This window comes from Schistocerca nitens, chromosome 6, assembly GCF_023898315.1.
Source record: "Schistocerca nitens isolate TAMUIC-IGC-003100 chromosome 6, iqSchNite1.1, whole genome shotgun sequence".
Taxonomy (NCBI): Eukaryota; Metazoa; Arthropoda; class Insecta; order Orthoptera; family Acrididae; genus Schistocerca; species Schistocerca nitens.
Genome location: NC_064619.1, coordinates 149,768,035 through 149,794,013, shown reverse-complemented (window position 1 = coordinate 149,794,013; position 25,979 = coordinate 149,768,035). Strand labels below are relative to the sequence as shown.

General features: G+C 40.1%; 1 protein-coding gene across 3 annotated transcripts in view; it reads right to left on the bottom strand.

Annotated features, from left to right (window-relative positions):
• LOC126262878 (E3 ubiquitin-protein ligase mib1) overlaps window positions 1-25,979 on the bottom strand; it is a 662,829-nt gene that overhangs the window by 581,017 nt on the left and 55,833 nt on the right. For all 3 annotated transcript variants that reach the window (XM_049959750.1, XM_049959748.1, XM_049959749.1), the window contains exons 8-10: window positions 20,231-20,378; window positions 10,116-10,357; window positions 9,806-10,003 (exon numbers count right to left, since the gene is read on the bottom strand). In XM_049959750.1, coding sequence (XP_049815707.1) covers window positions 9,806-10,003; window positions 10,116-10,357; window positions 20,231-20,378 — 588 coding nt within the window. The remainder of the gene's footprint in view (window positions 1-9,805; window positions 10,004-10,115; window positions 10,358-20,230; window positions 20,379-25,979) is intronic.

The following is a 25,979-nucleotide window of genomic DNA, read 5'->3' as shown; positions in this document are numbered from 1 at the left end:
GAACAGTTCTGTTAGCTCCATAGCAAATACAAACATTTGTTGTATGCTGTGCAGCAAGTTATAATAAATTATAAATAGGATTCAATACATATAGATGTAAAAATGTTTTCTTTGAAAAATACCATTGAAATCAAGTAACTCTTAAGCTACTAACAGCAGACAAACAGCAGCTGTGTAACAAAACTGAAGAGACAGCAGCTTTCTTTCACAGCAGTAGCTTTCAGTAAATTTAAGTGGCAGAAGTGGAAGAGGCCTGGAGATACTGGAAGAATTGGGATGGATTATATAATGGTAAGACAGAGATTTAGGAACCAGGTTTTAAATTGTAAGACATTTCCAGGGGCAGATATGGATTCTGACCACAATCTCTTGGTTATGAACTGCAGATTGAAACTGAAGAAACTGCAAAAAGGTGGGAATTTAAGGAGCTGGGACCTGGATAAACTGAAAGAACGAGAGGTTGTAGAGAGTTTCAGGGAAAGCATAAGAGAACGATTGACAAGAATCGGGGAAAGAAATACTGCAGATTAAGAATGGGTAGCTTTGAGAGATGAAATAGTGAAAGCAGCAGAGGATCAAGTAGGCAAAAAGACAAGGGCTAGTAGAAATCCTTGGGTAACTGAAGAAATATTGAATTTAATTGATGAAAGGAGAAAATATAAAAATGCAGTAAATGAAGCAGGCAAAAAGGAATACAAACGTCTCAAAAATGAGATCGACAGAAAGTGCAAAATGGCTAAGCAGGGATGGCTAGAGGACAAATGTAAGGATATAGAGGCATACATCACTTGGCGTAAGATAGATACTACCTACAGAAAAATTAAAGAAACTTTTGGAGAAATTAGAACCACCTGTTTGAATATCAAGAGCTCAGATGGAAACCCAGTTCTAAGCAAAGAAGGGAAAGCAGAAAGGTGGAAGGAGTATATAGAGGGTCTATAAAAGGGCGGTGTACTTGAGGACAATATTATGAAAATGGAAGAGCATGTATATGATGATGAAATGGGAGATATGATAAACATTCCATTAGGACTACTGATAGCCTTGGGAGAGCCAGCTGGTTAGCAAGATGTATGAGACAGGCAAAATATCCTCAGACTTCAAGAAGAATATAATAATTCCAATCCCAAAAAAAAAGCAGGTGTTGACAGATGTGAAAATTACCGAACTATCAGTTTAATACGTCATGGTTGCAAAATACTAACATGAATTCTTTAAAGACAAATGGAAAAACTGGTAGAAGCCGATGTAGGGGGAAGATCAGTTTGGATTCCGTATAAATGTTGGAACATATGAGGCAATACTGACCCTACGACTTACCTTTGAAGATAGATTAAGAAAAGGCAAACCTACGTTTCTAGCATTTGTAGACTTAGAGAAAGCTTTTGACAATGTTGACTGGAATACTCTCCTTCAAATTCTGAAGGTGGCAGGGGTAAAATACAGGGAGCGAAAGGCTATTTACAATTTGTACAGAAACCAGATGGCAGTTATAAGAGTCAAGGGGCATGCCCGCATTGAGGGTGATCCCTCACCTGTGGTAGAGTGGGAGGTCGTCTCAAGGTGTGGCAGGGGGCGAAAGACATTCCGGAGGGCTGAACAGAAGGCCTCTCCAGTTTGTCTGACGAACCGGTTTCAGGCTCTGTCTCAGGCTGATACTGATCTTCGGCCTGACATGGCTGCTTGTCCTGTTCCAGAGGTTGCCCCTCAGTCTGCAAGATCTGGGCGGTCGCAGAGGGTGGGCTTACTGGTAGTTGGGAGCTCCAACGTCAGGCGCGTAATGGGGCCCCTTAGGGAAATGGCAGCAAGAGAGGGGAAGAAAACCAATGTGCACTCCGTGTGCATACCGGGGGGAGTCATTCCAGATGTGGAAAGGGTCCTTCCGGATGCCATGAAGGGTACAGGGTGCACCCATCTGCAGGTGGTCGCTCATGTCGGCACCAATGATGTGTGTCGCTATGGATTGGAGGAAATCCTCTCTGGCTTCCGGCGGCTATCTAATTTGGTGAAGACTGCCAGTCTCGCTAGCGGGATGAAAGCAGAGCTCACCATCTGCAGCATCGTCGACAGGACTGACTGCGGACCTTTGGTACAGAGCCGAGTGGAGGGTCTGAATCAGAGACTGAGACGGTTCTGCGACCATGTGGGCTGCAGATTCCTCGACTTGCGCCATAGGGTGGTGGGGTTTCGGGTTCCGCTGGATAGGTCAGGAGTCCACTACACACAACAACCGGCTACGCGGGTAGCAGGGGTTGTGTGGCATGGGCTGGGCAGTTTTTTAGGTTAGATGGCCTTGGGCAAGTACAGAAAGGGCAACAGCCTCAATGGGTGCGGGGCAAAGTCAGGACATGCGGGGACCAAGCAGCAATCGGTATTGTAATTGTCAACTGTCGAAGCTGCGTTGGTAAAGTACCGGAACTTCAAGCGCTGATAGAAAGCACCAAAGCTGAAATCGTTATAGGTACAGAAAGCTGGCTGAAGCCAGAGATAAATTCTACCGAAATTTTTACAAAAGTACAGACGGTGTTTAGAAAGGATAGATTGCATGCAACCGGTGGTGGAGTGTTCGTCGCTGTTAGTAGTAGTTTATCCTGTAGTGAAGTAGAAGTGGATAGTTCCTGTGAATTATTATGGGTGGAGGTTACACTCAACAACCGAGCTAGGTTAATAATTGGCTCCTTTTACCGACCTCCCGACTCAGCAGCATTAGTGGCAGAACAACTGAGAGAAAATTTGGAATACATTTCACATAAATTTTCTCAGCATGTTATAGTCTTAGGTGGAGATTTCAATTTACCAGATATAGACTGGGACACTCAGATGTTTAGGACGGGTGGTAGGGACAGAGCATCGAGTGACATTATACTGAGTGCACTATCCGAAAATTACCTCGAGCAATTAAACAGAGAACCGACTAGTGGAGATAACATCTTGGACCTACTGATAACAAACAGACCCGAACTTTTCGACTCTGTAAGTGCAGAACAGGGAATCAGTGATCATAAGGCCGTTGTAGCATCCCTGAATATGGAAGTTAATAGGAATATAAAAAAGGGAGGAAGGTTTATCTGTTTAGCAAGAGTAATAGAAGGCAGATTTCAGACTACCTAACAGATCAAAACGAAAATTTCTGTTCCGACACTGACAATGTTGAGTGTTTATGGAAAAAGTTCAAGGCAATCGTAAAATGCGTTTTAGACAGGTACGTGCCGAGTGAAACTGTGAGGGACGGGAAAAACCCACCGTGGTACAACAACAAAGTTAGGAAACTACTGCGAAAGCAAAGAGAGCTTCACTCCAAGTTTAAACGCAGCCAAAACCTCTCAGACAAACAGAAGCTAAACGATGTCAAAGTTAGCGTAAGGAGGGCTATGCGTGAAGCGTTCAGTGAATTCGAAAGTAAAATTCTATGTACCGACTTGACAGAAAATCCTAGGAAGTTCTGGTCTTACGTTAAATCAGTAAGTGGCTCGAAACAGCATATCCAGACACTCTGGGATGATGATGGCATTGAAACAGAGGATGACACGCGTAAAGCTGAAATACTAAACACCTTTTTCCAAAGCTGTTTCACAGAAGAAGACCGCACTGCAGTTCCTTCTCTAAATCCTCGCACAAACGAAAAAATGGCTGACATCAAAATAAGTGTCCAAGGAATAGAAAAGTAACTGGAATCACTCAAATGAGAAAAGTCCACTGGACCTGACGGGATACCAATTCGATTCTACACAGAGTACGCGAAAGAACTTGCCCCCCTTCTAACAGCCGTGTACCGCAAGTCTCTAGAGGAACGGAGGGTTCCAAATTACTGGAAAAGAGCACAGGTAGTCCCAGTTTTCAAGAAGGGTCGTCGAGCAGATGCGCAAAACTATAGACCTATATCTCTGACGTCAATCTGTTGTAGAATTTTAGAACATGTTTTTTGCTCGAATATCATGTCGTTTTTGGAAACCCAGAATCTACTATGTAGGAATCAACAAGGATTCCGGAAACAGCGATTGTGTGAGACCCAACTCGCTTTATTTGTTCACGAGACCCAGAAAATATTAGATACAGGCTCCCAGGTAGATGCTATTTTTCTTGACTTCCGGAAGGCGTTCGATACAGTTCCGCACTGTCGCCTGATAAACAAAGTAAGAGCCTACGGAATATCAGACCAGCTGTGTGGCTGGATTGAAGAGTTTTTAGCAAACAGAACACAGCATGTTGTTATCAATGGAGAGACGTCTACAGACATTAAAGTAACCTCTGGCGTGCCACAGGGGAGTGTTATGGGACCATTGCTTTTCACAATATATACAAATGACCTAGTAGATAGTGTCGGCAGTTCCATGCGGCTTTTCGCGGATGATGCTGTAGTATACAGAGAAGTTGCAGCATTAGAAAATTGTAGCGAAATGCAGGAAGATCTGCAGCGGATAGGCACTTGGTGCAGGGAGTGGCAACTGTCCCTTAACATAGACAAATGTAATGTATTGCAAATACATAGAAAGAAGGATCCTTTATTGTATGATTATATGATAGCAGAACAAACACTGGTAGCAGTTACTTCTGTAAAATTTCTGGGAGTATGCGTGCGGAACGATTTGAAGTGGAATGATCATATAAAATTAATTGTTGGTAAGGCGGGTACCAGGTTGAGATTCATTGGGAGAGTGCTTAGAAAATGTAGTCCAGCAACAAAGGAGGTGGCTTACAAAACACTCGTTCAACCTATACTTGAGTATTGCTCATCAGTGTGGGATCCGTACCAGATCAGGTTGACGGAGGAGATAGAGATAATCCAAAGAAGAGCGGCGCGTTTCGTCACAGGGTTATTTGGTAACCGTGATAGCGTTATGGAGATGTTTAATAAACTCAAGTGGCAGGCTCTGCAAGAGAGGCACTCTGCATCGCGGTGTAGCTTGTTCGCCAGGTTTCGAGAGGGTGCGTTTCTGGATGAGGTATCGAATATATTGCTTCCCCCTACTTATACCTCCCGAGGAGATCACGAATGTAAAATTAGAGAGATTAGAGTGTGCACGGAGGCTTTCAGACAGTCGTTCTTCCCGCGAACCATACGCGACTGGAACATGAAAGGGAGGTAATGACAGTGGCACGTAAAGTGCCCTCCGCCACACACTGTTGGGTGGCTTGCGGAGTATAAATGTAGATGTAGATCTAGATGAAAGGGAAGCAGTGGTTGGAAAGGGAGTGTGACAGGGTTGTAGCCTATCCCCGATGTTATTCAATCTTTATATTGAGCAAGCAGTAAAGGAAACAATAGAATAATTCAGAGTAGGAGTAAAAATCTATGGAGAAGAAATAAAAACTTTGAGGTTTGACAATGACATTGTAATTCTGTCAGAAACAGCAAAGGAACTGGAAGAGCATGTGAATGGAATGGACAGTGTCTTGAAAGGAGGATATAAGATGAACATCAACAAAAGCAAAACGAGAATAATGGAATGTACTCGAATCAAATCAGGTGATACTGAGGTAATTAGATTAGGAAATGAGACACTTAAAGTAGTAAATGAATTTTGCTATTAGGGGAGCAAACTAACTGATGGTGGTCGAAGTAGAGATGATATAAAATGTAGACTGGCAATGGCAAGGAAAGCATTGCTGAAGAAGAGAAATTTGTTAACATCGAGTATAGATTTAAATGTCAGGAAGTCTTTTCTGAAAGTATTTCTGCGGAGTGTAGGCAGTGGAGGTGAAACATGGACGATAAATAGTTTGGACAAGAAGAGAATAGAAGCCTTTGAAATGTGGTGTTACAAAAGATTGCTGAAGACTAGATGGGTAGACCACATAACTAATGAGGAGGTATTGAACAGAATTGGGGAGAAGAGGAGTTTGTGGCACAACTTGACTAGAAGAAGGGATCGGTTGGTAGGACATGTTCTGAGACATCAAGGGATCACCAATTTAGCACTGGTGGGCAGCACTGACGGTAAAAATTGTAGAGGGAGACCAAGAGATGAATACACTAAGCAGATTAAGAAGGATGTAGGCTGCAGTAGGTACTGGGAGATGATGAGGCTTGCGCAGGATAGAGTAGCATGGATAGCTGCATCAAACCAGTCTCTGGACTGAAGACCACAACAACAACAAGCATGACTAACACTAAGCATTACATTAATAGTTTATTGTTGGTGTAGTATACACATTAGGTTTTTCTGATGTTTTTGTCTAGTGGTAATGTTTACATTGACTTGTTCTACATCCTTGAAGTTTCTCCTTCGTGGTAGGCTCTACAGAACACAATGAATGAATGAATGAATGAATGAATGTGTGATGTCATGTGTTGATGAGATGCCTACCATGTGGGTGAGAGCACTGACGCTACCTTCTGTATGATGACTGCACCTTGCTGCAGCTACAAGGCTTGCTGCAAGTGAGTTGCATTCTGTAGCCTTTTCAGGCATATTGTGAGCAAGAAATGAAGCTTATCTCAGACTGTAGTTTCTTGAATGACTAATGTAAGCTTTCATCATGCTTCTCTCACATGAACTAAACTATCTGTTGCTACAATTCATGAAACACTTCCTGCTTTAGTCCCCTGGAAGTCTGTCACGTGGAACAGGTGTTCCTTCATATATTCTTCATATGATGCCCCCCTAAGAACATTTGTAACAACAACAACTGTACATATAATAATTTTTTCTTCTGATTTTCGATAAATTAGTGTAAGCAATGTTTTGATTTCATTTCTTTTTCTTTTCGTGTCATTATGTTAAAGAAACTGTAAGCAACTTTCGAGGTGAATATTAATATTTATGTCAAATTTCAAGCAATGCTGTAACAGAATTGAAGTGTAACCCATGTTGAATCTATTGTAATATGTCTAAAATTGTAATTGTGCGTCTGGTCCATATGTAGGCAATGTATTAGGATATGTGGAATGTAAAACCTTTGGTGAATACCCTGTCTGTAGGGGAGCGGTAAAAGGTGGATGGCAGGCGAGCGCGGGAAAATGCACACGGGCGCGGCATGGCATAACGGGCTCAGCAATATAGTCGGAGTTGGGCATCGGTCTGAGAAACACGCTCTGGATCGAGGAGGCTCTCCTGGAAAACGTGATTTCATTGAGCCTCGGATGTGCCGTTTCCGACGACTATACAGCATGGCTGTATTCTATAGGCACTAAATTGGAAAGGATTGCGACGCTAAGAAGAAGCAAAGTGCCGATACACCAAGAGCCATGGCTGTGATTGTATGTGTGCTGTGCGCCTCGCCATCTCGCTGCCCGCCAACCGCCGCATCGACACGAACAGGTTGAATCTTTAGAATTGTATTCGTGTGGACCAGTGTTAATTTTGTTCCTGACTGTTCAATAACAACTTAACTTTTACCAGAATTGTCCTATCAATTAATTATCCTCGTCACTAACCTAGACAGGGTCCTTTCCACATGTTGTGCAATCCGAGTGTCCCGAAATGAAGATTTAAAGTTTATGTTAATAAGAATTACCTGCAGACCTATCTATGCTAGAAAGATGTTTAAGGAGCTTTATTGTTAGTGAAACTATAAGCAAAGAACAAAGGTCTGACAAAGTTGGAAGATAATTTTGGAATTAATTTAGTAATGAAGCATAATTAATTTCAGACAAAAATAATGGTAGTTAAATGAGGAAGTAATAAGACAAAAATAGTAGTAACTCACATATTGTAAATCTTGAGTGCTTAATGCTTTCAATAGTTAATAGTTTCAACACAGTGATCATAACAGTTTCAGGGCCCCCCCTCCACTCCTTTCTTTCCTATTCATTTAAATTCTGAAGTGTACTGAACTGATTTGACCAGCAAAGTTAAAGTCAATATAAAATCTAAATTTATCAGTGTTTTACCCTTATTAAAATTGACATTGTACGTGTGATTCAAAAGTGCTATTTCTAGGGTAACCTATGCCCGATTTCAGTCGGATTAATAGACAAAACGCAGTTTGTAGTAATCATTATAGTGTAATGTTGTGTATTTATAGCTTGTCCAAATTAGTACAGAAAGGGAAAATATTAGTTCAGTAGATTTTTCTGGTTCCAAAATTTTCCATATAATGCCGTATTACTACGTGTTGTTATGCTTGTACGTAACTCCACTTGTACAAGGGAAATACTCACTTAATGCCTAATTAGGCTGGCGACCATATTATTAACAATTGGTAGCATCTGCTGTGTATGTTTCTTGCCCGTCCTAACGTGTAGTTGCACTTTATACTTGCTTGACGTATCATTGTTGTTACTGAGTGGGTGTAAGTCTGATTTTGCCTCCATTCAGGTACACGCGGTCAACATATTTACTAAAATCCTTTCTTATAAGGTGAAGCCTGTCAACTTACCATAGTACAGGCTTTAAAGAGTTAACGTACGCCCGAGCATAGACGTTACACATTCACTTCTGTGACTTCAAATTTTCTTCTTACTCTGCAGCTGTCTGTGACTTCTGCTTCATGAATTACCAATAACGTAATATAACTGTTGTACTGTTTGCGTGAACCAACCATGAACTTGTACGAGGGTTGGAACTTAAATAGTGACAACTATTTATTCACAACCGATACAAAAGAGTTACATGTTTGCACCTGTTACTGTCCTTCAAAGTAGTCACCAGTGTTGTGAAGAGCCGTTGCCAGTGATGTGGAAGACTTAGTATACCGTTAGCAGAGCCTGTTTTGTTGATGGTGCGAATGGAGCGGTCTACTGCCAGTCGAATCACTGGAACAGTTCTGGTCGTATTTGGAGCATCAACTGTGACCAGCTTCGCAAAAGAAGTGGCGACACTTTCCGCGTATCCACCCATTATTTTGCACGAATATGTATGGGCGCAAACAGCACAAGGTGTGGCTGCTCTGTTCGGTCGATGGGACTGGGAAGTACTGTACCATCCACCATACTCCACGGACTTAAGTCCTTGTGACTTTGATTTGATTCCAAAGATGAAGGAACCACTTCATGGCATTCGCTTTAAAACTGTTCCAGAGATTCCACAACCAGTAGACCGCTCCATTCGCACCATCAACAGAACAGACTCTGCTAACGGTATACTACGCCTTCCACATAGCTGTTAATGGGTTCTACACAATGCTGGTGACTACTTTGAAAGACAGTTACAGGTGCAAACGTGTAACTCTTTTGAATTGGTTGTGAATAAATAGTTGCCACTATTTAAGTTCCAACCTACGTATATCCACATTTATCAACAATGTGTTGTCTTTTCAGTTCCCTTGTACTGAATCGGCAAAAATTCGAACACTTCTCACTAACAGTGTGTGTCCTTATTTTTGCCAAACTTGACAATCAACATCACTGTTGAGCAATAGCAGCCATAGTGCTGTTGTTGTACCTTGTATTTCATTTTTCGTCTAGCATCTTGTGTATTCTGTTTGAACATGTTTATGATAGCATTAATTTGTCTCCTGTAGAAATGTGTACTATTGTTTGGTATTTTTCTGTTGTAAAGCCAGTTCAATTCCGATTATAATTAGCTTCTAGCAGGTTGCAGTTCAAGCGCAGTAAATGTTCACAAAAAGCAGGGTGTGGGAGATGCATTTCCATTGTAGGTAATACCACGAAATTTGCTTGCCATCCACCACTTCTCTCGCAACATTCATCCTAGTGCTTGGCAAAGCTAGTACCCCTCCCAACCTTCTGAAATCGTCAAATTAAATCTGCGTGTGACCTCAACTACCAAAGCTTTATCTGTAAATGTAAAACCACCTGTATTTTTTGAATTATGGATTTGAGCAAAATATTTCTATAGTCAGATAAATACGGCAAACTATTTTCAACAATCAATACCAGAAGCAGAATATTCAGAAATACCTGTAAGCTGGGATGACATCCGAGCTCTAGAAGTGTTTTTACTACTCCAACATGACCTTTGTTCACAGCAATATGTAGAGCAGTCTGGCGCCTCTTATTTCGAGCATTCAAATCTGCACCAGCATGAGCAAGGAGTTCCATTACACCTGGTTCGTCGCCAAAAGCTGCATGATGCACTGCTCTGTCACCATCTTTATCCTATAAAGCAACATCAAAGTCTATGTAAATAAGTTTCCAGCATACTGTAAGTTGTTAACTAAACACTGAGCACTAGTAAGCATTCAATTTGACACACGTAATATATACTAACCTCTATTTCCACATCAGCCTTATGTCGTAGCAAGATTTTGATTACTTCTAAATGGCCATTCTGGCTTGCAGCCTGCAGAGCTGTATGACCTCCAAATACACCATTTACATCTGCATCAGGTCTCTTAAGGGAATCTTCACACTTCTGTGCATCTCCATTTGCTGCTGTTTTGACAAGCTCTTCTGTCACATCTCCAGAAACATGTGTTTCAAATAACTTTTTAAGCAGTGCACTCAGCCTCTCTGGAACATAAAAGGTCATTTAACCCAAATGTCACAGCAAGTGTAACGTCTAGTAGAAAAACAACATATTATGTAGGAATTAGAAAATTAGATGTATCATATTGTGTCATTGTATAAAATTATGTATTTTTTTTTTATTTATATTTGAAAATATCTGCGTCGGTGAATAATGAAAACGCCACAGACAATAAATGTTGAACAAAGATTAAAAAAGTATCTAGTATATAATACGTGATAAACATTAATTTCTTTGTCTTCTTAATCTGAGAGTCGTGCAAGTAAAATCTCCTGTATTGTAGTAGCGAACGCTAATGTAGCTTTCTTTTGTCGAGGCTAAGAGATGTACGCCATTACGTGTGAATTCATAAAGGTCTGTAATCATTGAGATATTTAATGCCATGTATTAATGAATGTGCAACCACTCTTTCATGAAAAACGTACTACTGCAAGCGAGTCAGAGAAGACGATCCTGATAGTACTGAGAAACTGTAACGACTACGTAATCCGGGGGCAGCCGAACCCCGAGATCAGATAAAATAAAGGTAAGACTACAGTGTAATTGTCCTGTCTGTAGAAGCTGAGCTCCAGTGAAGTGATCTCATATCGCTAGTGGTGTGCATATTGTGCGTAGTTTGATGTTAGTGTTTGTGACAGGACAAAGTTGAATGGTAGATAGTAATTTTCAGTGGGCAGTGTAGTGTAGATAAATTAACGTATTTTGTGTGCAAGTGGCAAAACTGTCAGATTTTGTGTTCAAATAAGCAATTTAGGAATATGGTTAAGTTGCGTAGTCAACGTCCGAGCAATATGGATACTGAGGAACAACAATTAGTTAGTGCAGGAAATGTAGAACCGGGTACCTTAAGCAGTACAAGTACTCTCTTTGAGGATATAACATGCGAAAATGTGGGGGCAGGGGCACAGGAAGTGGTGCCACCGCCCACTAGTGCTCAAGGAGATGCAGATAAAGAAATTGCACCACCACCAGAAAAGCAGGAACCAGAGAGTGGTAATCTGCCTGGTGGGTATTCACTTCAGGCTATATTAGAGCGTGTGCTAAATTACCAGGCAGAATTTGCGCAACAGCAAGCCGAGCGAGATCGTCAGCAGGCTGAGAGGGATCGCCAGCAAGCTGAGCGAGATCGCAGGCTAGAGGAAAATTTACTTGCCCAGCAAGCCGAGCGAGATCGCCAGCAGGCTGAGAGGGATCGCCAGCAAGCTGAGCGGGACCAGCAACTTGTGCAATCGTTAGAAAATATGAAAAAGGAGATTGCAGATATGAAACAAAATTATGAGTCGATACCTAAGGCCGTGCAGGAGTTGACGGTACAGGTCAACAACCTGCAAGTAGCAAACGCTAACAGGGTAGACGAAATAGGTGTATTAGCCAACCGAGTAGAAAAGCTAGAAATAGATTCCACACAGCTTGTAGAGCAGAAGTGGAACGAACAAGCAACTAAAATCGAAACCGAATTCAACTCATGGCTAGAAGTGAAGGAGAGTGAGATTGACAAAAATATTAATTCTAAAGTAGAAGCAGCCATAGCAAATAGAGATTCCGAATCGTTCAGTGCCGCAGTAAATGGTCAGGTACAGAACGACGTGCAAACCATCAAACAAATACTCAGTGAGGATATTCCGCAGTGGCAAGTGAATATTAACAAACGGATATCCGACCTGGAGAAAGGTTTAGCACAAGGCAGAAAACATGTGGAACAGGAACCTATGTCGCCAACAGCCCACGGTTTTGGCAACACACAAACTTATACCCGATACAACAATGGGGAATCGGTAGTCGATAATGCGAAGACCTGTAGCTTCGGTTCGGAGCACACAGCATATGTCCCAGGAGCAAACCCATGTAGTTCAAAAATATTAGTTGAAGAAAGTCTAATCAAAAATAGGCAGTTCCAAACGTTTACTACTGAACGGAAGTCAGTACACCCAGTAGTATTCATAAAGAGCTTTAAAAATATCTTGCCTAGTGTGTGGAATGAAACACAGAAAATTCAATACGTCATGTCATACATTCAAGGTGACGCAGTGTTGTGGGCTACAGAAGTAGCAGACAGCTGCATGACATATGAACAATTTGAAAGGGCATTTCTGTCGAAATATTGGTCGCCTTGTATACAAGAGCGGCTAAGAAAAGAAGTATATAATCCCGAACCGTACTCACCCCGTCTTGGGAATTTGAGACGGTATTTTGAAAAGTATATAACAAAACGCGCTACTGGGACGAGCCTACAAAGAAAAATTAATACACGTACCAGAAAGCGACATGGAAAACTTCCTGTCTGTGCTAGATTCAATAGACTTGATCCAGGAAGACGCAAAATCAGCGTGCGATCACTCGCGGAATAATGGATCAGGGTGTAAACATGACAGAAACAATAGTACACAAAACCACAACCATGGAAATGGTGGGGGTGGTAACAAGCGGCAAGAACATTCGCAAAATTGTAGTAATGATAGAAACCAGAACGGGTATGGACAACCAACTTATAACAAAAAGCGTCGATTTGACGACCGGTACGAATCCGGAATGTCAGGGACCAACCGCTGGAAAAATGCGCGAGGTCAGTGGCAGAGCAATTATAGTGATAGTAATCGAAATTGGCAGCAGAATCAGCGAACAAGCCCAGAGCGACAGGGTAATGACCGGTATGACAACAATAGACCACCACCGCAAAACGCGCCTATTGCGCAGCCGTGGCGGCCTACAAATCAGAATGTACATATAGTGGAGGTCGCGGACAATAGCCGTCCAAGTACCTCACAAGTAAGCAATTCAACAAACTAGAATCGGCCTCGATACGCTCTCCATCGATGGCCGAGGGGTGGAGTGAGAGCAACACGAGTGATAATGTACCTGGAATATGTATGCTGCGATACAACGACGGTGTCAGTATGGATAAAGATCTACTGAACGAACCGCACGAATGTAAGAAAGATAATAACGAAAATGTGCAAGCCTTAATAGAAGCGAAAATCAATGATGTTGCAGTGAATATAATCATTGACACAGGTGCCTCAGTAAGTGTAATGAGTATGGAGTTGTTTAAAGCACTGGGGAAAGGACGTAGCATTCCGACTTTCCCGGTTAATAATTGTAAGGTGTCTGGAGCCATTAGTGCACAGAGCCAATTAGTTAGGTACCAGGTGCAGGTGGAGATTTGTAAGGAGGGCGAAGCCATAGTGAGCTCGTTCCTCGTTGTCAAAGGATTAAAGGTGGCCTGCATTCTGGGAGTAGATTTTCTCCGTGAGAGGGACGCAGTGATCGACCTCTCCTTGGGGAAATTAAGCATAGTTAATAGAGGTAGGAGGATTGAGTTATCTATGATGAAATCGAAGGAGGTACTTGTGCCGTGTTGTAATCGAATTAATATCAAAGGTAGGAACCCTTGGGTACTACAACTCGGTGATTTTTCACATGTAGCAGACCTCTATTACCCGAATTTAGAGGATCGAAATTTTGAAACAAATGTTCAGGCATTTCAAACCAAAGTGCAGGAATCCGAAGGTTTAAATGATACACAAAAGCAACAGTTGACGCAGCTGCTATCGGAATATACTATGGTATTTACCGACCGACCAGGAATAGTCAAAGGGTACCACTATCACATAGAGGTGATGCCCCACAAAACATACTGTCGCGCAACTTACTCCATCCCTTGGTCGAGGAGAGAAGTAGTGGCCAAAGAGAAAAAAGATGTACGATCGAGGTATAATAACGAACAGAAATATAATGTAGGAGACCTAGTACTTATTCGGAACCACCCTAAATCCTCAGCCACCTTAAAACAGAATAGTAAGTGGCAATTGCTATATTCAGGGCCCTTTGAAGTAATAAGCATGCCACACGAATGTAGCTATTTGTTAGCACATCCCCATACGGGGAAGATCAAAGGATTGTATCCACGTAAAGATGTGAAGTTATTTATTCAGTGACATCTCACATATAAAGAGCAATAGTTGTAAGAAGATGTTAATTATGTTTTAGAGTATAAGTATGTTAGTATTAAGAAAGAAATTTGTGTGTAATTAAACTTGGAGGAAGTGGAATCAGAAAGTGAACAATAGCTTACACAGGAAAGATTTTGTTTAAAGACAATTAGAGCCATTAAAATATTATATGCTCATCAAGCAACGAACAATCTTCTTGTTGATAAAGTGAGGATTAATTTCTTGAATCATTTTACAAAGGATTAATTTCTTGAATCAGTTTCTATGTGTAGTATGTGAGTACAATTAATGATGCAATCTTATAGTGTAAGGTAACAGTTGTAATTGTATTAGAATAAGGAACCCTGAGAGAGAGAGTCTTAACTAGCCAAAAATTGACTTTGTAATATGGAACAATTATGTGATGTGATGTTTGCTGCCAGTAGTGATTTGAGAACGACACTGGAGCAGAAGCTAATTAAAAACAAGCCTGTTCCAAGTAAACTCCGCTCTGTATGTAGCAATGCTTCAATTGAAGCCTGTGTACTTGGTACACGCCCTTGAATATTCATTACGCGATACGCGAATTAAGTCAACCAATGCGGAACCTACACTGTAGTCATGTAGGAAAAATCATTAAAAATACTGCTAGTGCTAAATAAAGTATTTATTGAGCAATATGCCCAAGTCAAACTGTCATGCACATAGTAAAATCTGTTTGCTAGATGGGTGATAACCAGGCAAGCTACACAGAAAGAAGGAAAGGAAAACTATGTACAAAAAAATCACACACCTTTAAAAAATTTACAAAAGGGCCATATACGCCTAGTAACAATATTAAAAGTGTGTTGTGACAAGGTAAAAACAAAGAGACGCAATGGAGATGAGAGTGATTATGCGAAGAACAGTTAAAAGGTATGAACAATAAACTGTGTACATAAATAATTGAGGAAAGGACGGAATATTGTGTGTAGTAGGGACAGAAAATGACTGTTGTATCTGCACCAATATATACGTCGATAAGTCAAGTGTTGAGTGACAGACTGTCCTAGTGCAGTGCTCAACGAACAATAGACAGGGTATAAAAACAGTAGTTATTGATCCGTTCGGAGTCGATTCAAATAAACATCGCTCGACGGAGACATTTAGTATGTGTGTACCGAAACATTTTCGCGGGTTGAAAGACGCTATGGCAGTGTATCAACCGTGAGAGTGAGTGAAAGTGTGTAGTACAATGTGCGTGTGACGAACCCTGAATACCAGTGTCACAATGCCACAAGAAACCTGTTATCACGCCAAAACATCCTGTGCATACCAGTGAAGCGACGGCTTACTGAACAATAAATGCTTTTAACAAATTGCACTTTCTTCCACAGCGAGTAATCTGTGTCCTTAAAGACCGTACACCGGTGTGGAATGTTTGTTTCATGCACTACGACGGGGAGCCATGCGGAGAAGCAGAGACGAGTGCAGTGCCGCAAGCCAGCCAGTCGCGGTAAACCACTGCAACTCGCCGACACCAGCGAATGGGTCGGCGCGGTTCGCGACTGCTTGGGCGCCACGTCAGCACTACGTCGCTGTTACTGAGAGTCGATAGTCGAACCCAGCGGCCGTTGGCACGCCGCGTTCCAGACGACGCTACTCAACAATTGCTTCGCGCCGCCAGCTCCGTACAACATTGTTGTCATTCAAATGAACTATCAACTATGTGTTTAATGCACTAATATGAATAGGGTTTATTGGACACGAAATGACGTGACAAACATTTGTTTTTTTCTTGAGTTACTCAATGCAGACTCAAAGTATTCATTGGTTCAGTGATGTATAGATATAATATGTTTCCGTCATATTAATGAAGTATACTTGCACGAATGCTAGAACATTTTAAAACAATTGTCGTGAGTAAGTGCAGAGACGATTCATTATACTACTGTAAAAATGTGTAATAAGTGACTTTCATTACAATACAGAACACAAATATGAAAAAGGGTAGAATGTATATTGGTAACAAAGAGACTAAAAGGTTAACATGCTCTCATAAATAGCCTTTGTTACATGTGAACATTGGATAGAGCCTGAACTTTTTGTGATCAAACTGGGTATTAAAACAAACCAGGCGAGATGACCAAGGCTCCGGCGCAGTTTTCCCAGGTTTTCTGATCGCACGTAGCCCGAATGGGGGAGCCAGATAAATGTAATGACCCTGGGACTAGGTTTACGGTAACCTCGCAAAGTGTAAAAATAATATAAAAAGTGTAATTAAACCTACAATGTAAAAGGACTAAGAAGTGTAAAGTGAATGTTCCAACCAATGTAACAGACAATAACCAAACAGACGTTAGTGGCAGCATATTGCCGAACATTTTAACGTTAGTCAATTGCTGCCAGGGGGCATTGTAACGTCTAGTAGAAAAACAACATATTATGTAGGAATTAGAAAATTAGATGTATCATATTGTGTCATTGTATAAAATTATGTATTTTTTTTATTTATATTTGAAAATATCTGCGTCGGCGAATAATGAAAACGCCACAGACAAAAAATGTTGAACAAAGATTAAAAAAGTATCTAGTATATAATACGTGATAAACATTAATTTCTTTGTCTTCTTAATCTGAGAGTCGTGCGAGTAAGATCTCCTGTATTGTAGTAGCGAACGCTAATGTAGCTTTCTTTTGTCGAGGCTAAGAGATGTACGCCATTACGTGTGAATTCATAAAGGTCTGTAATCATTGAGATATTTAAATGTTTTAATAGAGTTGTTTAAATGAAAACTTGCATTATTAATTGTTAAAGCTTGCTTGCCTATTATCCCATCCTGTTGAGACATTTTTCAGTTATATATAAATATTATCTGTGGTGCTGAGCTGCGCGACGAACGAAAGAGCCGCTGCCGCGGCGTATTCAAACTACTTCCAATATTATTTCTTTTAGCTTCCAGACTTGCAGTGAAGATCAGCAGATTTTATGATGTGTTGCAGGTTGACGCGGGCTGCTGATAGTATATAATTCACAGTACAAATAAGTTAATGTACCTCCAAAATTTAATAAGAATCTTGCTGTGCTCTGTTCTGGTCTGGCAAACTTTATAGAGAAAACGTATTATTTTAATAAGAGTCTCATGTTCTTGTGCTAGTCGTGGTATTGAATGGTGTTTTACCGAGAAATAAAATCCACTGCAAACTTTTGTTGTTGAACGATCATACGAACTGTAACATCAGTGTTCATGACAAAGTAATTTCAATTTTCAATAGCTATAAAGTAGGGAAGATATATTGAGTTTTAGCATGAGTTACAGTTACGAAAAAACGTTCCTTTAAGTGTAGGCCAGATACAGAACAATAAGATCTCAATATATATATAATTTATTTTTTTTAAAGGTAATGACGACAAAGAATTTCAAAGCACAGCATTAATAAAAGTATTTCACGTAACTCTTTTCATACATGCGTTACTACGCGAGCAATAACAAAAACAAAACCAAAATAAATAAATAAAGAGCAATAATTTACAATTCACGTGAAACAAGAAATTATGCTTCCTAGAGAATAATTCAAATGCCCATCTTGTGCAGGACACAGATATGAAAGAGAATGCTTTGGTATCAAATTGACCAAAGCCAACTGAAATAATTTTAAGATATTTGATAAACTTCAGAAAAATACTTCCTTTGCTTCCTTGCTTTGGAAGGCCATAAATTTAATGTATTGATCCACACAACAACTCTTGTCAGTTTACCTGGTGTATTGCCAAAGAGTCACCAAGCACATTACGAGGTGTGGCTAGAAAAAAACCGGACTAGTACTGGTGAAACAATAAAACGAATGCAATAAGGCTGAAAGTCGCGTGGCCTGTCACGTGACTCTCGCTCCGCCTACTGCTCGAGTTTCATCTGCCTCCTGCACTCAGTCTGCCCGTGGCGTCGGTTTTAAGTAGTTGACGTTTTGTCTGTGCGTCGGAAAATGTTGAGTGTACAGAAAGAACAGCGTGTTAACATCAAATTTTGTTTCAAACTAGGAAAATCTGCAAGTGAAACATTTGTAATGTTACAACAAGTGTACGGCGATGATTGTTTATCGCGAACACAAGTGTTTGAGTGGTTTAAACGATTTAAAGATGGCCGCGAAGACACCAGTGATGACACTCGCACTGGCAGACCATTGTCAGCAAAAACTGATGCAAACATTGAAAAAATCGGTAAACTTGTTCGACAAGATCGCCGTTTAACAATCAGAGCAGTGTCTGAGTTAACAGGAGTTGACAAGGAAAGTGTTAGGCAGATTCTTCATGAAAGTTTCAACATGAACAAAGTGTGTTCAAAAATGGTTCCAAAGTGTCTCACAATTGAACAGAAGGAACGCCGAAGAATGATTTGTTCTGACATCCTGGAAAACATTGAAAGTGATCCCACCTTCTTACAAAATGTTATTACTTGCGATGAATCGTGGTTTTTTACTTATGATCCCGAAACTAAACGCCAATCGGTGCATTGGAAAACTCCTGGTTCTCCACGACAAAAAAAAAGCACGAATGTCAAAATCGAAATTCAAGGCAATTATGATTGTTTTTTTGACATCAAAGGGATTGTGCACATTGATTGGGTACCAGAGGGACAAACAGTGAATCAGCATTACTACATTAGCGTCCTGGCTACCCTACGTGAGCGAGTACGGAGAAAACGGAATGATTTGTGGAGAAAAAAGTCATGGATCCTTCACCAAGACAATGCCCCAGCTCACAGTGCGTTGTCAGTGAAGACGTTTTTGGCAAAACACAACATTCCCATCTTAGATCATCCACCCTACTCACCTGATTTGGCCCCCTGTGACTTTTCTTCTTTTCCCTAAAGTCAAGTCAGCTTTGAAAGGAACTAGATTTGAGACTGTCGAAGCAGTAAAAGAAAAAGCGACGGAAGTAATGTATGGACTTACCGAAAATGATCTGCAGCATTGCTATGAAAAGTGGAAAATTCGTATGGAGCGGTGTAGAGACCGAGGAGGAGAGTACATTGAAGGAGATAACATGAAATTGTAAATAATTGTAAATAAATGTTTTTTCCAGCATCAGTCCAGTTTTTTTCTAGCTGCACCTCGTATCTCTGGTGTTCTGCTATTATTTTATTTTATTTTTTTTTTTTTTCGCAACATGCACACACAGTCCATGTAAACAAATAACGTTCATCATGTGTTTCCTGTGTCACCAAGTCAACAGAAAATGTTAGTTTGTGTTTTGTTCCAAACAATTTTTAAAGGAGAATTTTGTGTGTCCATTTGATAGAATGATGTAGCGTGATATTCTATTTAACAAACTGTATTAGCATGGACTGTTAAACATGGAAAGTACCTAGTAGACCAACAACACCTAAGTAACACCATTACATGACAGCAGCAGAGAGACAGCACAGGGCTGGCCAGCACAAGAAGGAACAAGTGAGACAAGTACGATGTGGTAAACAAATGTTTAAAGATCTTTTCATATCCACTGTTCTTAATGAGTGTATTAGAGACTAATCAAGTCACAGAACTAATACACCCCTGGACATTACCACTTTACAGAATAGCCTTAGTGTTTCATTTTCCATGCCACTAACATTATGATAACAACTGTATTTTACTAAGTTTTGGAGTTAAAAAAAGAAAAAAAAGTAATCTAGTATCCTCAAACATTCATCACATCTTCTTGATATGATTAGTCCCATATCGTGTGCCAGCCAATGCTATGATGTCTGTCTGCCACTCCTGTACAGCAGTGCTATTCAGTCACTGATGGAGAAATTGCAATTCTGTGTGTTTTGCTGTCCCCATTTAAACATATTTGTTTAGGCTAGCTCCAACAACACACAGAAAAAAATTGCAAATATCTGCCAAATAGAGAAAATGACTCTTAGGAGAAATGCAGAATAAAAGATAATAACTTTATTACCATACCTCCACTAGATGTTCCTGGAATACTGCCATCTGAAGATGCCACTTTTGTGACAGCAACTGGATTATATGTCCATGAGGTGCCACAAACTTCAACTTTCAGATCATTGTCATGATATATCTGCTGCACTCTACCAATTTTTCCCAGAGTCTGAAACATATTCACAAGCTCTTATTGGAGCACAACAGCTGCTAAAAAAATTAAAAAAATCTTCAAGAGTTAACACAGAAAGAAATTACCATTCTGCTACAATAACAACAAATATGGTCTTGCTGAAGAGTCAAATTTATAGACCAGCAGTGAATGTAAGTAATCAATGATGAAATCATCAAGCAATGAGGTACAGGAAATTGAAATGAAAATAAAGATTTTGATCAACAAGAAATTGACTGTGCCGATAAAATGCAGCAACCTGAAATAAGTGTGATCTAGAGGGTTAATCACCAGTAAATGGGAATTAACTTATAATCTGACAAAATGCATAGATTCACACTTGCATCTCTATGCAACCTTAAAAAAATATTGACATTAATAACTAAGCATATAAAGAACATGTTAACAATGGCAAAATGTTATATTTCTGCTGTGGGGGATTGCATTATTCAGGAAACTTTTTTATTGTGTAGATACAAATTTTCCAATACGTCTATAGATATTTTTGATCATACCCTCTGTTACATAATGAAAAATCCTGCATCCAAATCAGACTAAAAAAGGTAATCTCTCATGGACCTGAAGAGAGGTTTGAACACCACATTTAAGGTTACACACTCTGAAGTTGCAACACAAATTTACTTGCTGCATGTGTACATTGTCTAAAGAAGACACTGTTCCTGTGTTTAGAAGATAATGTAGCACTAATATGAAGTTCCATTTTGAAGGTAACATGTCTTTGTATACCAATATATAATGTACTGATATTATTAAATAAAGTGTATAAAAAAGTCTCTAATTGTGTCATGGGTAGTGATGCATCCTGAAACATCCCAGTTGCTAATCAGTAGCATCAGCTATATGGGGCATTTGCCATAGAGTATGTTGTTGTAGTTGTTGTCGTCTTCAGACCAGAGACTGGTTTGATGCAACTCTCCATGCTACTATATCCTGTGCAAGGCTCTTCATCTCCGAGTAACTAGTGCAACCTACATCCTTCTGAATCTGCTTACTGTATTCCTCTCTTTGGCTCCCTCTACAAGTTTTTCCCTCCACGCTTCCCTCCAATACTAAATTGGTAATCCCTTGATGTCTCAGAACATGTCCTACCAACCGATTCCTTCTACTAGCCAAGCTGTGTCACAAATTCCTCTTCTCCACAATTCTATTCTTCAGTACCTCCTCATTAGTTTCGTGATCTACCAATCTAATCTTCAGCATTCTTCTGTAACACCACTTTGTGAAAGCTTCAGTTCTCTTATTGTCTCAACCATTTATCAGCCACGTTGCACTTCCATACATGACTACACTCCATACAAATACTTTCAGAAAAGACTTCCTGACACTTAAATCTATACTTGATATTAACAAATTTCTCTTCTTCAGAAATACTTTCCTTGCAATTGCCAGTGTACATTTTACATCCTCTCTACTTCGACCATCATCAATTATTTTGCTCCCCAAATATCAAAACTCTTCTACTACTTTAAATGTCTCATTTCCAAATCTAATTCCCTCAGCATCACTGGATTTATTTGACTACGTTCCATTATCCTCATTTTGCTTTTGTTGATGTTCATCTTATATCCTCCTTTCAAGACATTGACCATTCCGTTCAACTGCTCTTCCACGTCCTCAGCCGTCTCTGACAGAATTACAATGTCATTGGGAAACCTCAAAGTTTTTACTTCTTCTCCATGGATTTTAATTCCAACTCCATTTTTTTTTATTTTGTTTCCTTTATTGCTTGCTCAATACATAGATTGAATAACATCAGTGATAGGCTACAACCCTGCCTCACTCCCTTCCCAACACTGCTTCCCTTTCATGGCCCCTCCACTCTAATAACTGCCATCTGGTTTCTGCACAAATTGTAAATAGCCTTACGCTCCCTGCATTTGACTCCTGTCACCTTGAGAATTGAAAGAGAGTATTCTAGTCAACATTGTCAAAAGCTTTCTCTAAGTCTACAAATGCTAGAAACATAGGTTTGCCTTTCCTTAAACTATCTTCTAAGATAAGTCGTAGAGTCAGTATTGCCTCACGTGTTCCAACAATTCTATGGAATCCAAACTGATCTTCCCAGAGGTGGGATTCTACCAGGTTTTCCATTTGTCTATAAAGAATTATTGTTAGTATTTTCCAGCAGTGACTTATTAAACTGATAGTTCAGTAATTTTCACATTTGTCAACATCTGCTTTCTTTGGGATTGGAATTATTATATTCTTCTTGAAGACTGAGGGTATTTCGCCTGTCTCATACATCTTGCTCACCAGATGGTAGAGTTTTGTCAGGGCTGGCTCTCCCAAGGCTGTCAGTAGTTCTTGGAATGTTGTGTACTCTGGGGTCTTTCAGGGCTCTGTCAAACTCTTTACACAGTACCATACCCCCCAATTCATCTTCATCCACACCCTATTTCATCTCCATAATATTGTCCTCAAGTACATTGCCCTTGTGTAGACCCTCTATATACTCCTTCCACTTTTCTGCTTTCGCTTCTTTACTTAGAACTGGTTTTCCATCTGAGCTCTTTATATTCATACAAGTGGTTCTCTTTTCTCCAAAGGTCTCTTTAATGTTCCTGTAGGCAGTATCTATCTTACCCTAAGTGATATATGCCTCTACATCCTTTCATTTGTCCACTAGCCATCCCTGCTTAGCCATTTTGCATTTTCTGTCGATCTCGTTTTTGAGGCGTTTGTATTCCTTTTGCATGCTTCATTTTCTGCATTTTTATATATCTTCTATTTGCCCTTTTCTTTTTACTTACATGATCCTCTGCTGCCTTCACTACTCAAAGCTACCCATTCCTTCTTCTACTGTACTTCTTTCCCCCATTCTTGTCAATCAGTCCCTAATGCTCTCTCGGAAACTCTCTACAACCTCTGGCTCTTTCAGTTTATCCACATCCCATCTCCTTAAATTCCTACCTTTTTGCAGTTTCTTCAGTTTTAATCTACAGTTCATAACAAATAGATTGTGGTCGGAGTTGACATCTGTTTCCTACCATTATATAATCTATCTGAAACCTCCCAGTGACTCCAGGCCTCTTCCATGTATACAACCTTCTTTCATGATTCTTAAACCAAGTGTTAGCTATGAGTAAGTTACGCTCTGTGGAAAATTCTACCAGGCAGCTTCCTCTTTCATTTCTTATCCCCATTCCAAATTCACCTACTACTTTTCCTACTCTTCCTTTACCCACTATCAAATTCCAGTCCCCCACGACTATTAAATTTTCGTCCCCCTTCATGTCTGAATAATTTCTTTTATTTCATCACAGATTTCTTCAATCTCTTCCTCATCTGCAGAGCGAGTTGGCATATAAACTTGTACTACTGTGGTAGGCGTAGGCTTCGTGTCTATCTTGGCCACAATAATGTATTCACTATACTGTTCATAGGAGCTTACCTGCACTCCTATTTTTTTTATTCATTACTAAACCTACTCCTGCATTACCCCTATTTGATTTTTTAAATTATAATCCTGTATACACCTGACCACAAGTCTTGTTCCTCCTGACACTAACTTCACTAAATCCCACCATATCTAACTTTAACCTATCCATTTCACTTTTTAAATTTTCTAAGCTACCTGCCCCATTAAGGGATCTGACATTCCACGTTCCGATCCGTGGAACACCAGTTTCCTTTCTCCTGACGACAACATCCTCTTGAGTAGTCCCGACCTGGAGATCTGAATGGGAGACTATTTTACCTCCGGAATATTTTACCTAAGAGGATGCCATCTTCATTTGACCATCAGTAAAGTTGCATGCTGTTGGGAATAATTACGGCTGTAGTTTCCCCTTGCTTTCAGTTGTTTGCAGTACCAGCACAGCAAGGCCGTTTTGGTTAATGTTACTAGGCCAGATCAGTCAATCATCCAGACTGTTGTCCCTGCAAGTATTGAAAAGGCTGCGGCCCCTGTTCAGTAACCACACATTAGTCTGGCCTCTCAACAGATTCGATTATAGTTGCACCTACGGTACAGCTATCTGTATCGCTGAGGCACGCAAGCCTCCGCACCAACGGCAAGGTCCATGGTTCATGGGGGGAGATAGAGCATGTAACAGTTTGTTTTATGTGCTTAATCTGTGGCAACGTCACATAGTGTTCATTTGACCTTTGGTCACTTTGATAACACCAACTGGTCCACAGGTGTGCATACCAGAGAGCACATGCATCCAAAACCAACATTTGGCCATCCTGACAGTCATCTGACTCAGATGATGAGTAGTCACTTGATCAGGACAGCATAGATTTGGTGCTTGTTGTGTAGTCCTGGGACCCTTATGGTTATCACCTTTTCAGTGAACATCATATGTATCATTAGTTTTAACTTTCATATTCAGTAAAGACAGTTTAATTTTGGTCCAATTTATGTTTGCTTTATTGCCATAAGACCACCATCTTTGTACTGGAAAGCTTTGTTAGAACACCATTTGATGCTAGCAAGGTGGTCTTCTTGAGGGGGTATTTCTTCATTCATATATGACACCGTGTGTAATGGATTATCAGGAACATTTTGAAGTAACACAACTTCAGAATCTTTTTTGTTTGCTTATGTGTATTTTTCATTGAAGATTTTTTTTTTTAATCCAACGAATGGATACCTTTGAACTTCTTGAACGTTCGCTACTACTCTTCTTCGAACTTGTATTCCTGATTGCTCCTCAGTAAATCACTCACGGGTTTTTCAATTGTAGAGGACTGTTATATAAATTTCTAAAGCATCCTGTAACTCCTATGAAACTTTGTATCACAGAAACAAATTTTGATTCTTGAAAGTTTTTAGTCTTTCACCTTTTCGGGAGAAGGTTGAATTTGCCAACACTGTGCAAAACATCCAAGAAACTTGACCATTCCCTTCAAGACATGGCATTTTGCTACATTAATTTCAAAGCTATATTTTGATGAACTTGATTCTAAAATTCCTTGACCAAGTGATACTGGACTTGGTTGCTGACATCTTCTTTCTCTCCTGATGCTAAACTTCTGGGTATGCTATATTTTGTTTGTTGTACTTTCACAACAATCTTCATTCTAATATCAACAGTTTTCATTTTTGTTGGAATGTACTTTGTCACTAAACCTTCAATTTGTTCCCTTGTTTCATCACTTGCAGTGTTCTCAATATTTGGTTTATCTGCTTTCACATACATACGAGATGAACTCCCCTTCTGTCTTCATAATACTATCTTTGTTCTTGTTTATTAAAATTTCAATTTTTTAAAATGCAAAGTGTCTCTACAAACCATATAAATACATGTTTCTGATGTAAACAACTTGAACAGCAAGATGGAGTTATCACAACTATCCTGAAGCGATCCACAGTTGTCACCACAAAACGAACACTGGAAAGAAGCCATGCCCTCAAAGCAGTTGCCACATTGCCTGTCAGGATCTCATGGCTGACCTGCCTCACATAAGCAGGTGCTCTGCCGACAATGGGAGTTCTCGATGGTGTTCCATATGATCTACAAATTATGCCTGCTGTCTTGTGATGACAATTACCATCTCGGACCCAGACTACTCTTCGACTGTAGTTCTGTACTTATTCACCATGTGTCTATCCAGTGAATATGGAATAAAAAG